The following is a 15,481-nucleotide window of genomic DNA, read 5'->3' as shown; positions in this document are numbered from 1 at the left end:
GCGGCTCCCCTCCCCCGGCCCGGCGAGCACCCCGGGAGAGGCAGGCGCTTGCCCGGCTCCCGCCCGCCCCGGGGAAGCCTGGGCAGATGGGGGCCGGCGGGGCCCGGCGGCCTGCGTCGCGCGGGAGAGGAGCTGAGGGTTAGGGGCTGCCCGCGGAGCCGTTACTGTGGGGTAACGTCCCGATCCTCACCACTTCCCCCGGCTCCTCGTCCCGCCCTGCCCGGCGCTGCCGGAGGGGGTTGCGCTGGGAGAGCCGGGATGGCGACCTCGCGCCGGTGCGGGGGGCACGGGGGCTGCACGCGCCGGGCGGTGGAGGTTGCGGGAGAGCGGCTCCTTCCCGGGCCGGGGGCACGGAGCACCCGTGACGCAATCCTCTCCCCAAGTCCGCCCGGCTTGGTGCCCTCCACCCCAGAAGCAGCCGCATGCCCCTAGCGCAGCCTGGGGGATGCAGAGCCGGCTGGCAGCCGCAGACAGAATCAGTCCTTCTTCGCTCTCCCCTACGCAGGCTAGGAAGCATCTCTCTGGCCCCCGTGCCCTGCCCTTTGTGGTGCCCGTGGCACCGGCTTGGGGTCAACTCATTCGGCTTTTATCTGCCTTCGGTGTTGCCTGATAGGGCTGGGAGGAAGGAAACCCTGAAACAATTGGCCACAAAAAGCTTTCTGCGCGGCGGGTTGATCATCTTTGCTGGGGCCGGAGCCCGCCGTGGGGTTGGTGGTGCCCTCACTTCCCGGGCAGCTTTTTTCCCCACCTGTGCCACAGCCCCGCCGAAATGCGGCCACCTCTGGGCTGGTACGGAGCAACTGGAAGCAGAGGGAGTGGGACGAGCCTGGGGCCTGGTGTGTCCTTAGGGCCCCTCCGCTCTCCCCCAGTGCCCCCCAGCAGCAGGAGTCCATCCGGCCCTTGCCCCATCTAAGTCTCTACCCGGGGCAGAGGTCTCGGCCCTCCCCACTGCGCCTCCGGGGCTGTCTGAGCTCCCCAAATGGCGGAGCTGTCAGTCTCCGTGCTTAATCGTCTGCCGTGGGCCCTGGGGATGGGGGTCCTGGAGGCACTAACGAGCCTGTCTCCATGTTAGCCACAGCCCAACTTGCCCCCTCTCTGCCCCGCCAGCCGCCGAGGCCAGGCAGGTCCCGCCCAGGGGCTTGGGACAGGCAGCCGAACCCCCGGGGTTTCCTCCTTGCACATGCGCTGGACCCTGCGGTCACTGCTGCCCGCTGAGGCACCATGGCTTCGCTTTCGCACCCCCACCCACACCGCCTGGAGAGACCCCGCTTGCCGACAGCTGCCCCTCGTGCCCGGGGTGTGAGTCCCGTCACATGGGGGGCACCCGGGCTGGCGCCGCGGTGGGAGAGGGGAGCACGGGGCCCGCGGCCGTGGGGACAAAGGGGGCTTTATTGCAGTGGGGCAGCGGGCGGCTTCCTCCTCAGAGCCCTGCTGCCGGGGCCAGGGGCAAGGTACGTGACTCCCGCTGGGTTCGGCTGATCTCCTCCTCTCGCCCTTTGGTACTGCGCAGTCAGCACTCTCCTGTCCCCATCAGGGCAATAAAGGCTGGGATTGACCCTGGCAATGGGAAGTGCAAGCAAATGTCGGGAAGGAGCTGGCCCTCTGAGTCACCCTCAGCAGGCAGTCAGGCTCCCAGCCCGCAGGACCAAGGTGTTGCTGAGCCGGGTGCTCTTGGGGCACCTGGGGCTCAGGTGGGACCCCTTTGCGGTGCGAGAGCTGCAGCAGAGCAGGGAGGGGGTGCAGGAGCCTCGTACCCGCTGGTCCTGCCCGGCTCACTCATGCGTCGTCTTCGTGAGCGACGGTGCCCAGCGCCCGGGGCTCTCACCGCACTCTCTTCACCAAGGCACGCCGTGCTGCAAAGGTGGTTGGGGAATAGAGGGGCCCTGTTGTTGCAGATGCAAATCAGTGCCCTCCCTGCAGCCGGCCAGGGCGCTGCAATGGCCCCGGGCTCATTAGGATCTCCTCCCAGCAGTGGGTGGCCTGGGGCTCGTGCCATCCTGGGCTCTGCATTGTCTCTGCTCAGAGCCCCTTGGCCCTGCCTGCTCTGGGTGCAGGGCCCGCTGGTCCTCCTTCCCTGGCACGGATGGAGAGGAGGGCGCTGGGCTGCCTGTAGCCCTGCCAGGCCCTACCATTTTGGGGTCCGCCGCCAAGGGCTTGCCCCCGGGAGCCCAGATCGCTGCAGTCCCAGCCCACACCTCAGCACTGACTCGGGCCTCTCTTCCCGCACAGTCGCTGCTGTTCCTGGGCCTGGTGGCAGCCATCTGCCTCGGCCTTAACCTCCTCTTCCTCACCATCTACCTGATCTGCCTGTGCTGCTGCAAGAGGGGCGAGGGCACTGAGACCAAGCAACCCAGCTCCTGCTGCGTCACCTGGACTGCTGTCATCGCCGGCCTCATCTGCTGGTGAGTGCCCAGCCTGGACCGGGGCGTGGGAGCTGGGTGGATGTGGGGGTCGACCTGCTTCAAGGGGGCAGCGTGTGACTCGGGATGGCACTGCTTTGTACGCATGCACCTGCACTTGTGCACCCAGAGGTTTCACAACTGTCACTCACCTCGTGACAGTCGTGGGCTTGCAGGCTGCTTTGCTACAGAGGAATTGCTTTGCTCTTCCGTGGGGGCACGGCACCCTGCCTCGGATCTCTCTGATGCGTCTTGACCACCCGTGCGGCGGCAGGACCCGGTCCCCTGCTTCGCCTGCGTTAGGTTTGGGTGTTCTGCCACGCGGTCGTGCCGGGCTTGACTGTGTAGACGTCCTGCGAGCTTAGACCAGTGATTCTCAACCAGGAGCTTTAGATCCTTGCAAGGGTACCACAAGACAGTGCCAGCATGGTTCACGAGACAAACCCGGAGGTTTCAAACAGGAGCCCATAGTGGTAGGAACGCACCGCCCGGTTGTGGTCTTTGCATGGAAGAATCACTGTAGTCATCTCCCATAGTCAAAAAACGAAGGAAAGTTAAGAGCTCGCATTTTCCAAGGGGCGTCTCGAGTCTAAAGTGGTTGAGAACCACTGGCTTGGACAAAAGGAATCAAAACTCATGGAAGAGGTGATATCTTTTATTAGACTAGCTAGATATTTGCAAACACATTCTTTTAGTTATGTACAAGCTTTCGGGCACGCTCGCCCTTCATCAGGCATGGGAGAGAGCAGAGATTGCAAAAGTTCTCCTAGGTAGAAATGAAATGGGTTTGTCTGGGATGGTTTGGACAGGACTGACCCTGCCTCGGGCAGAGGGTTGGACTAGATGTGACCCCCACTTCCAGCCCCGCTGCCCTAGGAGCCTGTGTAAATAAGAAGCAAGCGCAAGCTGTATGGTCCAAGGGGCCTGGGATCTGCCCAGGGAGCCATCCTGGTTGCTTTATCAGCTCCTGGCTCGGCAAACAGGTGATGGTGGGGGCCAAAGGGCTCCTGTGCCCTGAAGCAATTGCAGCCCCTTGGACCCACTGCTGCAAGCCAGGAGCAAAGCCTGGGACTGGCACTTTTGTCCTGCACTGTTGCAATAGGCCCATGGCTGGTGCACGCGGTGCTGGCGTGGCTCGGACACCTGGGTTCATTCCTGCCTACCCAAGCCCTGCCCTGCAGCCTAGATCACTCCCTCACCCTCTCCGTGTCCACCTGGGATGTGGGGCCATGAGCTGCTGGCAGAGGCAGGCTGAAGTGTCTTTTCCAGGATAGAGGAGCAGAGCCAGGCCAGGATTTGGTACAGGCGGCCAGCCTAAGCCAGGCCTTGCTGGGCCCTGTAAGCAGGATTTGCAACCAGGCCGCACACGTGAACTGCAGCAATGAGATCCGGTGCTCTGGCAGCTTAGGCAGCAATCGCCTTTGGAGGGAGCAATCTTGGGAGCCTCCGGGCCCTTCCCCCTTCCCTCCTGCACCCTCAGCCCCCCTGCTCCACCAGTTTGCCCCCTGGGCACAGCTAATTTGGGCATTGGGGAGCTGGGATTGCTAACCCCAGGCCCTGGAGCAGATGGTGGCTGCAGCACTGCACAGCTGGCTGCTCAGGAGCCCTGGATGAGGATCCGCATGCCACGGAGAGGGGCCGGGCTATGCTCCAGGGCCTTGCTCCGTCCGGGGCATCCCACTGTGCTGGCACTGCCAGCTGGGTGGACGGGGCACTCTGGGCAGTCGGGCCATGGTCCTGCTGGGGGATGTGCCCCTGTGTTTGCCTCAGCGGGGCCCGTGCATGGGAGGTGGGGAAGGGGGCTCCCAGCCAGGACCCCTGGTGCAGCCCTGAGCTCCCTGCACCTGTCTGCTGTAGGGTTTCGGGGGGGCTGGGCAGGGCCCCCTCCTTGCAGGGGAGGTGCCGGAGCCAGTGCCATCTGCATGTCTCCCCCAAGCAGCTGGTGCTAGCCCAAGCCCTCGTAGCCAGATGCAGGGCAGCCGTCCATCCCCACACAGCTGCTCGAGGGGGCGGGGGGGACCCCAGGGGCTGCTAATGGCCTCGGCGTGATGCGGGCAGGCTAGAGCACGTCTCCTGCAGCCGAGACAGACCGCTCAGTGTCCGGTCATAAATATGCCATAATGAGGAGGCGAAGGCCTCCGATTAGCCCAGCGTGCTCTTCCCATGACTGCCCCCCCTCCCCGCATGGCCGCACGTGACTTCCCGGGCTCTGCTGCTCATCAGCAACCGCAGCTGCAATCCTGCCCCGGTGCAGGGTCCTGGAGGGAGTCCCTGCCCCTGGCGCGGGCCTAGGACCCTCCCAGGTCACGGGCAGCGCCGTGGCCTGCAGCCAGGCACCAGAGGCCACATGCAGTCACTGCACATATGGGTGGATTCTAGGCTGGGGGTGCGAACCTGGGGGGTGCCCATGCAGCTGTGCCGGGCCTGGGGTCCTGCACCAGACAGCACCGGCTGCAGAACCAAAGCTACCATTGCTGGCACCAGGATCTGAACCCACCGCCCTAGTGGGCATGATCTCCTGGCTGTGGGGACGTCTGGCTGGGCCCTGTGACTGCAGGGGGGACCGGGGGCCCCAGCAGGGGAGCACCCTGCCCCCCCACAGCATCCTGCTGCAGGGTCTCCAGGCACTGACACCACCCAGGGGAGAGGCGGAGCTTGGGGGGCAAAGGGCCTGGCAGGAGGTTGCCCAGTGCATCGGTGGCAGAGCCGGGCTGGAACCCAGGCGTCCGGGAGGGGGGCGCTTTTGGGACGGCCCCATCCCACAGACCAGGCAGCACGGAGGTCTGGAGCCCCCCGGCTGGGGTGACACGGGGGCTGGAGGGGAAACTGGGCAGAGCCCAGCTCGTTCCCCCCCACCAGGGGATTAAGCACAGAGCAGGTTTAATCGGGAGCTGCGCTGCTGCGATCCTCGTAATCTGCTTTGCCGGCCTAGCAGCCTCAGCCCCCAGCGCTCACGGGCATCGCGCACTGCGGGCATCTGGCTCCCGGCTGCCCTCGGCCCCAGCTGTTGCAGGGGTGCTGCAAGAGCTCCCCCAAACCCTGGCACAGCTGGAAGCCGCGTGCTCCCAGCAGAGACCAAGCCAGGGCTCCTGGGCACCGTGCCCAGCTCTGCTCCTGGCTGCTGCATCTGCCCAGTCTAGTCCTGAGCTGGGCAGCGGGGACCCCAGGACCTGGAGAGGGGATGGCTCTGGGGCTGGTGCCCATGGGGAAACCAGTGTGCCAGGGCAGGACTGGGCAAGGGGCTGGCGGCTGGCAGGGAGGGGTCTCCCAGGGGTGAGCCTGGCCAAACCATGGCATTTCTCTTGCCCCCAGCGCTGCCATCGGCATTGGCTTCTACGGGAACAGCGAGACCAATGATGGCGTCTCCCAGCTGCTCTATGCCCTGGATAACGCCAACCACACGCTGTCTGGCATCGACTCGCTGGTGAGAGCTCCCCACCATCACAGGGGCCCATTGCCTTGGAAGATCGGGGGCTGCCAGGACAGGGCAGAGGCATGCCTTGATCTCAAGCCTCGTGCCTGGCGGCGCCGCTGGCCAGCCGGCCTCTCTGGGGCTGGCGGCCGCAGAGCACAGAATGGGCCTTTGTGCCGCCTGCCGGGGAAGAGTCGCGGCCCCCGCCCCCAGGCCGTGGGCTCTTTCCGGGCAGCCTCCGCTGGAAGCGGTATCTCTGCGGAGGGATGGGTCTGGTGCATCGCAGCCCCCGCGCTGGACGGTGCCCGGCTCTGCAAGGAGCCTGGTGATGTGCCCAGACAGGCATTTCCTCCGCTGCCCACACGGCCGGGCCGGACAACAGCTTGCTGTGATGCCCACGCCTGTGGGGGCCGGTCCGGGCGCTGGGTGCTTTGTCACCCTCTTGGCACGGAGCAGCAGTGGCCCGTGCAATGCAGACACCTGTCCCAGGTGGAACGGCACTGCCCTGATGCTGCCTGCTGCGCAAGTCACAGGCTGTGGGTGGCTGCAGCCCCCTCCCTTCTCCGGAGCCCGTTGGAGGCGTGTTGCCAGAGCATGACGGCATTGCCTCTCTCCCTCCATCTGTTGTGGACATGCTGCTGCCTCTGGGTGCTCCTTGACCCCGGGGCCTGCTGGCTTTCTCCTCTGGGGTGCACCCAGCCTCTGCCATGAGCAGCTTGGTAGCCGTGTGGCTGCCAGAGGCATCGTTCCCCTGGGTGCTGTGGAGCCCAGCCCGGGATGGATGCCTGGAGCTCGTAGCATGAGATGGCGTAGGGCTGCAAAGCTGCCGGGCGTTGCAAGGCTAGTGGCTCATGCCCAGTCTCGGTAGATCTCGGGGACCACGCTGCAGATGAAGGTGGGGCTGGAGCAGCACCTGGCTCTTCTGCGGGAGATCTTCACCCCCCGGGGCGACTACCTGCAGACGCTGAAGTTCATGCAGCAGATGGCTGGCAACATCGTGCTGCAGCTCTCAGGGCTGCCTGTCTGGCAGGGCGCGAGCCATGACCTCTCTGCAACCGCCGGCCAGATCAGCTTCGTGGAGTACTACCGGTGAGCAGGGCTGGGGCAGCCGCAAGCTGGCTGTGACTGTGGCTGAGCGCGGGGGCTCATGGCTGCATCCTCCCTGTCCCCGTGCAGGTGGCTGTCCTACCTTTTGCTCTTCATCCTGGACCTGATCATCTGCCTCCTGGCCTGCCTGGGGCTCGCCAAGCGCTCCCGCTGCCTGCTGACCGCGTGAGTACCGCCTGCCTAGACGAGGGGTGGGCTCTGCCCGGGCGGCTTGCACCTTCCCGCCAGCAGGGCAGCACTGGCACCCCTCCCTGCCCAGGGCAGCTATTGCCTCTCTGGGCTAGGGAGCTTTGCTGGGGCACACAGACCGCTGATTTGCACCAATGCCCATGGTGATGCTTCGGGAGATGTGCCATCCCCCATGGGGCTGACCAGGGGTTCTGGGGGAGGGAAGGCAGATGAAGCCTGGTGCCGTGGTCGCCTGCTGTGCTTGACCTGCTTGGCACGGGGAACCACGTGCCCCAGGGGTGGGCTTGGACCTTGGAGCTGGTGATGGGCAGAGGGTTGGGACCCCCAGGGGTAGCCCTGTCTGGTGCCCTGGGCAGCAGCAGGTCTCAGCCCCAAGGATTTCTCCCTAGGATGCTGTGCTGTGGGCTCATGACGCTCATTCTCAGCTGGGCCTCCATGGCCGTGGACACCTCTGCAGCCGTGGTAAGTGAGTGGGGATGCAGCCGCTGTCGGTCTGTCCGTCCATCTCTGGAGAGCAGGGGCTCCCTGCTTGCTGCCAGCTCTGGAGAGGGGCAGCGGCAGAGAATGGGGGGTCTGTCCCTTGGCTTCACCGTCCTGCCCTGGCCCTTGGGTCCCTGGGGAGCAGGGCAGGTCTCAGAGCCTGCATGCATGCCCACTGCAGCCACCCGGCCTCCCTCTGCCCCTCATCTGCCCTTCCCCAGCTGTGCCCGGGCTCCCTGCCGGCACCTGGCTCCACTCTGAGCCTGCACTGTCCGGCCTTTGCAGGGCACCAGTGACTTCTGCGTGGCCCCAGACCAGTTCATCATGAACCAGACACAGAGCGAGCTGAGTGCAGGTAGGGCACCACCTGCGTCATGTTGGGAGTGTGTCCATATGGCACCATTGCAGCGGCATGGCCGTGGGTCTCATGGCCAGATAGGGTGGAGCTCTGCCCTCCATGGGGAAGCCAGACCTGCCCCGTCCACTCCCTTGTCCAAGCCACGTTGGAGATGCTGCCAGTCCCCTCCATACAGGCTTCTTGGCTGTGTCCCCTGTTCTGGGGCTGCTGTGCTCGCTTGGTGCCAGGGCTGGTCTGCTTGCACTCGCCCCCGTGGCTGCATGAGCCTGGCAGACTCTGCAGGGAGCCGCAGCCCAGCCGTGGGGGCTGGGAGCACTGGCTGCGTGGGGCAGGGCGGAGGGCCTCTGACCTGTCTTTGCCTTGCAGAAGTGGTTCACTACTACCTGTACTGCAGCCAGAGCCTCAGCAACCCCTTCCAGCAGGTACAGCCTCCCCCCATGCTGGCATCCCACAGGCTGGGCTGGAGAGAGCCCCCCCCGGGCCCTGGGAGAAGGGCAAGAGTGCATTGCCTCTGGGCGGAGGGGGTGACACAGGCTGGGGACTGGGACTAGGGGGTCTTCCCTGCCTGGAGAGGCAGAGAGTGGGAACAGAGCTGTCTGGGCTTCACTTGCAGGCTCTGACCATCTACCAGCGCTCGCTCACCACCATGCAGATCCAGGTGCAGGGGCTGCTACAGTTCGCTGTGCCCATTTTCCCCACTGCCAAGGTAAGACGAGGCACAGGGTCGCACATACAGCTGGAAACTCAGCTGTGCCGGGGCCACCTGGGGCTCGGGGGGTGAGGATGCGGGTTGAATCCTGCACCCGTGGCTGGAACAGCTGCAGAGCCCTGTATTGCCGCCAGCTGTGAGCGGTTCCCGCCGAGCCTCTGCCCTGACCCCCGCTCTCTGCTGCAGAAAGAGCTGTTGGGAATCCAGCAGCTGCTGAACTCCTCCGAGACCAGCCTGCACCAGCTGACAGCCATGCTGGACTGCCGGGGCTTGCACAAGGTGAGCTGCCCGTGTGCCTTGCTGGGCGGGGGGTGATTGCCTCCAGCTGCTGCATGAGCTGGCGCGGTCTCTCCCGGCTGCAGGACTACCTGGATGCACTGATGGGCATCTGCTATGATGGGATTGAGGGCTTGCTCTACCTGGCCCTTTTCTCCCTCCTGGCCGCCGTGTCCTTCTCTACCATCATCTGTGCCACGCCACGAGCATGGAAGCACTTCACTAGCAGGTGAGTCCCGTGGCCGGGCTGGCCAGGTCCGGCCTAGGAGGATGGGTGCTTGCAGACATGGCACAGGAAGTGCTCTGCCCTGCCATGTAACTGCTGTTAACCTCCAAGTCACCACAGAGCAGCCAGTGGTGCCAGGCACCTGGAAACATCAGGGAAAGTAGATCCCCATCCTCCCGATATCTAGCCGAGCCCCCCATGCCTGGCGAGATGGGGTGAGGGCCAGTTTCCACAGCCCTGCACCAGCCGTGGCCCTGGGGCTCCTACCCCACTGTCTGGGTGTATGTCTGGATCTTACAGCCCTTTCCCCTGTTCCCTTGCAGGGACCGGGACTATGATGACATCGATGAGGAGGACCCCTTCAACCCACAGGCCCGCCGCATCGCCACCCACCACCCCGCCCACGGGCAGCTCCGCAGCTTCTGCAGCTATAGCAGCAGCCTGGGCAGCCAAACCAGCCTGCACCCGCCCGCCCAGACCATCTCCAACGCCCCCGTCTCTGAGTACATGTAAGGCTGTGCCCTGCTGCCAGAATCCACACCTGGCCCCAGCTCAGGATCGATGCCTAGTGGCACCTGCAGCGTCTGAACCCAGCTTGGTCTCCAAGGGCCCTGATCCTGGAGGGGAGGCGGGCTGGACTCACTGCTGCTGGCCTCATGTACCCCTTTCCCATCTCCCCGCAGGAACCAGGCAGCCCTCTTCGGCGGGAACCCGCGCTACGAGAACGTCCCGCTGATCGGCAGGGGCTCTCCTCCCCCGACGGTACGGTGGGCCTCCGAGGCCAAGTCCTTCTTGTGATGGGACCTTGGGAAGCGTCTGCTCTGTCGGAGGCCAGAGCTGCTGCAAGTGGCTCAGGAGCAGCTCCTGTCCCCGCCTTGCCTGTCCTGGGACACTGGTGGGACGCAGCCCCTCCAGGCCTCCCAGCCCATCTGCAACTGGGTCTGGGTCACAGGCTCCAGGCATGAGAGAGGAGGCTCAGGACAGAGTAGGTCCCTTAGCCCCAGCTCCCACCTTCAGCAAGTCATGCCGAGACGCCGGTGGCTGCATTCAACCGGGTCAAGAGGTGCCACCATTGAAAAGGCCTAGCCTGTGCCTGTCAAGCGAGTTAATACGCTTTCTGGCTAACCAGGTGCTTCTGGGAAGGGGCCAGGGCATCCAAACCTCTGGGGCACAGTGGCCACGTGGCCTCACTTACTTTGGGGGTTTGTGGCTCTTTTGAGACACTCGCTTTGACCGTGTTTCATTCTCACCAACGCCCCCCCGCATGCCTGCATGACGTCCTCTGCACGCCTGCTGCCTGCTAACGTTTGCTTTGTTTCTTGCATCGATGAATGCGGAGCTAAGTTGCCTGTTGAGTGTAAGTCCTCTGGGGGGAAGAGGTGGTTTGTTTTCCTCTTTTCCTGTTTGTTTGGAGTCTGGTCCCCCAACACCCGTCCTCCCCGCTGTCCCTGGCTGTCTGCGCGTGAGTCCTTTTGCTTTACTTGGAGCAAAACCACGAAGCCCTCAAAGGAAAGGGCCCTGGAGCAGGGATGCTGTGTCTCTGCCCCAGCCCTGGGGTCTGACTCCCATCTGGGGTGGGGGAAAGAGACGCCAGACCCCTCGGTGCATCAGGTGTCTAGAGGTGCAGCTAGGGCAGGACTGACTCTGACAAGAGGAAGAGGCTGATGGAGCCCTTTGGCTCCCAAAGGATTTGAAGGTCCCGTCTCTGGGCAGCTGAACGTGCTGCAGAGCGAAAGGTTTAAAAGCTGATTTTTCCTTTGTTTCCCTGCCGAGGCTGGAGCTTGGGAGGATCCGATGCCCTGGGAGGCAGCTGCTATAATTGCTTGGAGACCGTTGGGGGGCTTGAGCCTTGGGTGAGGGGGTTGTCGTGGCTTAATGAAGGGAAGGAGAAGCTGCGTTCCCTAATGGGAAGGATTTGCAGCGTGCACGTCTCTCACCGCGGGCGGAATAGACCTGCGAGGTGAGGCGCGTTGACAGCAGAGGCCACAGGTGCGCACATAGGATCCAGTTCCTCTCCGGCGTGGGGTTTGGCTGGGAGGGGAGTAACTTCCAAGGGGCTCAGCACTGAGACGTGCCCACGGAGTGACTAGGCTGGGGCATCTCCACCCTCGAGCACGTGCCTAACGAGCGTGTCTCTCCTTCCCTACAGTACTCCCCCAGCATGCGTGCCACGTACCTCTCCGTCAACGACGACCATGCCCGGCGTTACACCCCCGAGTTCCCGGCGTAGCGCCCGGCCCCCCAGCGGTGCTGCGGGAGGAGAAGCGCGGGTGGCGTTCCGGTCACGGTGGCTGAGGACACGGTGACGCCTCTCCATGGCCAAGAGCAGGGACGGAGGCGCCCGGGACGGTCCCGGCAGATGGCTCCTGGGAAGATCGCTCCTGCCTCCGCTCAGTCTTCCTCTCTGAAGCGCACACGGGATCCCCCGCAGCCTCCATCTCCAGCCCAGACTTCCCTCCTGCCCTGGGCCTGATGCACACCCCCTCCCCAGAGTGAGGTGAGGCGGCAGCCGGCACGTGGATGCAGCCCCCTGCCCTCCCTGCGCTGTCGTGGGCATTGCTGCAAGCTGGAGGATGGATGCAGCTTTGCCCTCGGTTCCTCCGTGCTTCCTCCTGGTGCTGGACGGGGGCTCTCTCCGGTCCATGGGGCCTTCGGCAGTCTTCCTCCCTGCTGCCAGCGCAGCACGAATGACCAGACCGGCACACTGTCCACGTCACAGCCACTGTAGCAACACAGTACCAACCACTAGTGACCCTGACTCCATCTGGGAGCCCCCGCAGCTGGACTCTCATGATCCTGTGTCCATAGGTCCCATGCATACGACCACCCCTTCCTTGCAGTCCTTTTGCCAATGGAATAAGCCGCGAAATCACCAGCCCCAGCTGGGATGGTCTCAGGTATTACAGAGGCTGCAGACTACATTTATTTCATCCTTTCTTTTTCGCTTGCATTGATTCCCCTCTTCCCTCGGTGGTTTTAACTCCTATCCAAAGAACAGGCACAAATGGCACATGTCTTTGGCCTTTTTAGAAGGTTTTTAGTTGCGCATGTTTTACATGAGGCTGTTAGCTGGTGGGTAACTCTTGGGATTGTTGGGGGGGGGTTTTAGCACTTATTTTTGTTGCAAAGAGCTGCCTGGAGCATTAGATCTAGGGAAAAGCTGCATTCAACCCCCGAGAGGGGTTTGGGTGGGGGAGACGGCATGCAGCCAGGCACTTTTCTCCTGCCAGCAATAGCAGGGGATGGCAGCTACTTGGATATCACTGTGACCTGGCTCTCAGCTACGGTGGAAAGGAGGGGGAGATGAGCAAGCTGGCGGTGCTTTGGAGACGGGCTACTTCTCCAAGACCTGGCTAGGTGCACAGTGCTACCCATGGAGGGCTACAGGAGACGGCAGCCCCGGTGCAGGGGAGCTGTGAACAGGAGCAGGCTTGCAGCGGAGCTGCAGCTAGCAAAGATTTCAAGGCCTCGGGTGTCTCCTCTTCCAAGAGAAAGCCTCGGTTCCTCCTTTGCTGGCTTCTGCTTCTTGGCAGGGTGGGGGAGGCTCCTCACCACCCTGGCACTGGGGTGGATCGGGACCCAAAGAAGTGATTTTCCCACGGCCCAGGCTGAGCTTGGCTCTCCTCGTAGCTCCCTTCACAGCACAATGGGAGCTGGGTTGAACCCCGGTCTGCTCCCAAAATCTCCTGCAGCCATCTCCTGGGGCTGAGCGGGGGGCAAGGGCTCCCAGTACCCAAGCACAAGAAACCAGAGACTGCGCGGAGCCAGACCTGGCTTCAGTCCGCATGGCAGGGCTGATGCTAGGAGAACCCTGCCCCCTCCCCCCGCTCTTCAGACCCCCGCATTGGGCTAACAGTGCTAAAACCAGGCAGGCTCCTTCCCCGGGCACCACGGGGAGGTTTTATTACTTGACAGCCGGGACTTACCGTGGCTTTTAAAGCACTTGTACATATCTTGTACCATAGCATCATTTGTACGTCCCTGTTCGATGCCACTAGAGTTAGGAGCCGGGCAGGACGATTCCCCCTGGGTTGGGTTTTTTTGGGGTTTGTTTGTTTTTTTTGCTTTTTAATGTTCCAGTGTAACGATGCTGATAGCAGAGGTTTTTTTAACGCATGTGGACTAACCTCATCTGGAGCCCCGTCTGATTTGTATGTACCCTCTGGGACGACGACAATAAACACTTGTATTAAATCTCCACCTCCTGTTGCTCTTGTGTGGTTTTTACCCCCGGCTGAAGCCGTGGCTTGGTGGAAGGGGCCTGAGCTGCACGTTTAGGGCCTGTCGGAGCATGACCATGCCAACCCTGCTCTTGGGATTTGATCCCTCTTAAGGCTCCAAAGGTCACTTGCTACCACATCCCCTTCGTGACTGTGTGGCCCAGATTTTGAGAACTGCTCACAAATAAGGAGGGGGATTATTTCAATTTCCCCGCAGCACCTGGGCTCTGCGAGGCAGCTATGGTTCAACAGGCCTGGCCTCAGAGCCGGCTTCCTGCCAGCATGGCGTGCACCTGAAAATTGGCTTTTGCAAACTGTCCTGCTAGCAGAGGTTTTCCAAAACATCTGCAGGGAGCACAAAAAGCAGAGTGTGAACGGGTCTTGGAGACCTTTCCACACTACTTTTTCCAGCTTTCCTCTCATTAGGTGCCTCTGGGAACGAGGATCCTTGCAGGCAGCAGGATGCGGCACGCCTGTTCGGTTTACAGAGCAGTGCCACCCCCTGGCACAAGCAGTCCATGCAGTGGATGGTCTGTGCAAACGGTCCGTGCAATGGGTGCACAAGGTATTTTCACGTGCTTGAGACGGGGAAACACCCCGGCCAGCCCCTTACCACTCAGCCCCAGTTCAGATCCTGTTCAGAGTCTGCCTGCATGCTGCCATGCTAATCGCTTTCTTATTATTTTTAATTGGCTTGCCCAATAAAGCAAGGGATGCTGGTGCTAGGGTTTTTAAGGTCACAATTGCCTTCAGTGCCTGCACTTACTAGCAAAGCTGTTTGGATTTGTGAATGGCCAAGGCGCTGGCTTTTTTTATTGTGGCTGGAAGATGTGGGGCAAGCGGCGGAGCGCCCAGGATGCAGCTGGCAGCATGTTGCGGGGTGTCGAGGCCTGCTGTGTCCCTGCTCCGCGGTGCACGTGCTTGAAGTGTGCATGGTGGGAGGAAAGGGTCTCGGGGAGAAAACACCTGTGGCTGCCTTGGAAAGGAAGAGAGCACCAGCTCCTTGGGCAGGGACAGGGGAGGTTGGCCATGTGGCCTTAGCCCCCAGACTGGTGGGCAGGAGCTGGCACTAGATGCCCTGGAAGACGGCATGAGGACCCCCAATGCCCGCATCCAAAGGAAACTGCCCACGTCTTCACCGAGGACCTGAAGCAGGAATCGCCTCCTTGGCCAGAGCTCGAAAGCCTGTAGGGACGATTGGGGCTGGACGCGGGTCCGATCCTTCTTGGAGCACTGCTGCTTTGCAGCTCTGAGACCTGCTGGCACCGAAGGTCCATCTCGTGCTGGCCCCATCGGTCCATCTCACCCAGGTCCTATAGGTCTGTCTTCACGCTGGCCTTGTAGGTCCGTCTTGCCCAGGACCTGCCTTGCGCTGGAGCAGGAGGGGGAACAGAACCAGCATTTTCCACCCCTGCTCCTCTCTCCCTGCAGCTTCCAGCCATGCGTCCCCCCGCCAGTGGGTTTCCCATCTCCAGCAGGGGCCAAGAGGAGGTCCCATCCGGTACCTACCAGCCTGGACGCACCCTGCACAGGTGCCCTTGTGCGAACGGGCTGCATCCAGCAGCATCCACGTGCGAGGGGCAGGAGTTTTTTCTATTGCATAAAATGCAACGGGTTGGGGGCATTGCTCTGTCAAGGAAGTTACAGCTAGACGGAGCCCTGCTCGCGGCTGCAAAGGCTCCAGGGGCGGGTGACCCCTCCATCCCTGTCTGCCCTGGCTGGAGTTAGGGGTTTGCAGCTGGAGCTGCCCCAGGGTCCTGGGAGAGGCTGGTGCTGTGTATCCTGGGTCCCCCCGCGCCGGCCTGCTTGTGCATTCGCTCCACGCCTCAGCGGTGTCTGGAAATAGGTCGAAGGGAGATAATGGCTGTTTTGATAGTGAATGGGGCTACTTAGCCCTGCTGGCAGCGCCGGCAGCCGGGTCACTCCGCGCTGCAATAAATCATTAATATCCGCCTGCAACCGAGCCGTGTTTTCCATCTGGTTTTTTTTCCTTTTAACAGCGTGCCCTGTGTTTGCAAGGAAGAGCCGGTGGGATGAGACGGGCTCCCCGGGGAGGGCGCCTGAGCTGCTCCAGGCAGGACAGGACAGGACCCCCCAGACCTGAC

The 15,481-nt window shown here is 62.7% G+C and overlaps 1 protein-coding gene across 1 annotated transcript in view; it reads left to right on the top strand.

Annotated features, from left to right (window-relative positions):
- Nucleotides 1-13,356, top strand: part of TTYH2 (tweety family member 2) — an 18,465-nt gene extending 5,109 nt beyond the window's left edge. Inside the window, exons 2-14 of the mRNA XM_019515063.1 lie at nucleotides 2,230-2,402; nucleotides 5,712-5,823; nucleotides 6,680-6,900; nucleotides 6,988-7,083; nucleotides 7,497-7,569; nucleotides 7,873-7,942; nucleotides 8,312-8,367; nucleotides 8,559-8,651; nucleotides 8,841-8,933; nucleotides 9,017-9,159; nucleotides 9,480-9,665; nucleotides 9,840-9,918; nucleotides 11,306-13,356. Of these exons, the coding sequence (XP_019370608.1) occupies nucleotides 2,230-2,402; nucleotides 5,712-5,823; nucleotides 6,680-6,900; nucleotides 6,988-7,083; nucleotides 7,497-7,569; nucleotides 7,873-7,942; nucleotides 8,312-8,367; nucleotides 8,559-8,651; nucleotides 8,841-8,933; nucleotides 9,017-9,159; nucleotides 9,480-9,665; nucleotides 9,840-9,918; nucleotides 11,306-11,386 (1,476 nt within the window). The 3' untranslated portion in view covers nucleotides 11,387-13,356. The remainder of the gene's footprint in view (nucleotides 1-2,229; nucleotides 2,403-5,711; nucleotides 5,824-6,679; nucleotides 6,901-6,987; nucleotides 7,084-7,496; nucleotides 7,570-7,872; nucleotides 7,943-8,311; nucleotides 8,368-8,558; nucleotides 8,652-8,840; nucleotides 8,934-9,016; nucleotides 9,160-9,479; nucleotides 9,666-9,839; nucleotides 9,919-11,305) is intronic.
- Nucleotides 13,357-15,481: the final 2,125 nt, after the last annotated feature.

Source organism: Gavialis gangeticus, unplaced genomic scaffold, assembly GCF_001723915.1.
Source record: "Gavialis gangeticus isolate Ggan-Ray unplaced genomic scaffold, GavGan_comp1, whole genome shotgun sequence".
Classification (NCBI taxonomy): Eukaryota; Metazoa; Chordata; order Crocodylia; family Gavialidae; genus Gavialis; species Gavialis gangeticus.
Note: the sequence above shows the minus strand (reverse complement) of the source record. Positions and strands in the feature narration are given on the sequence as shown.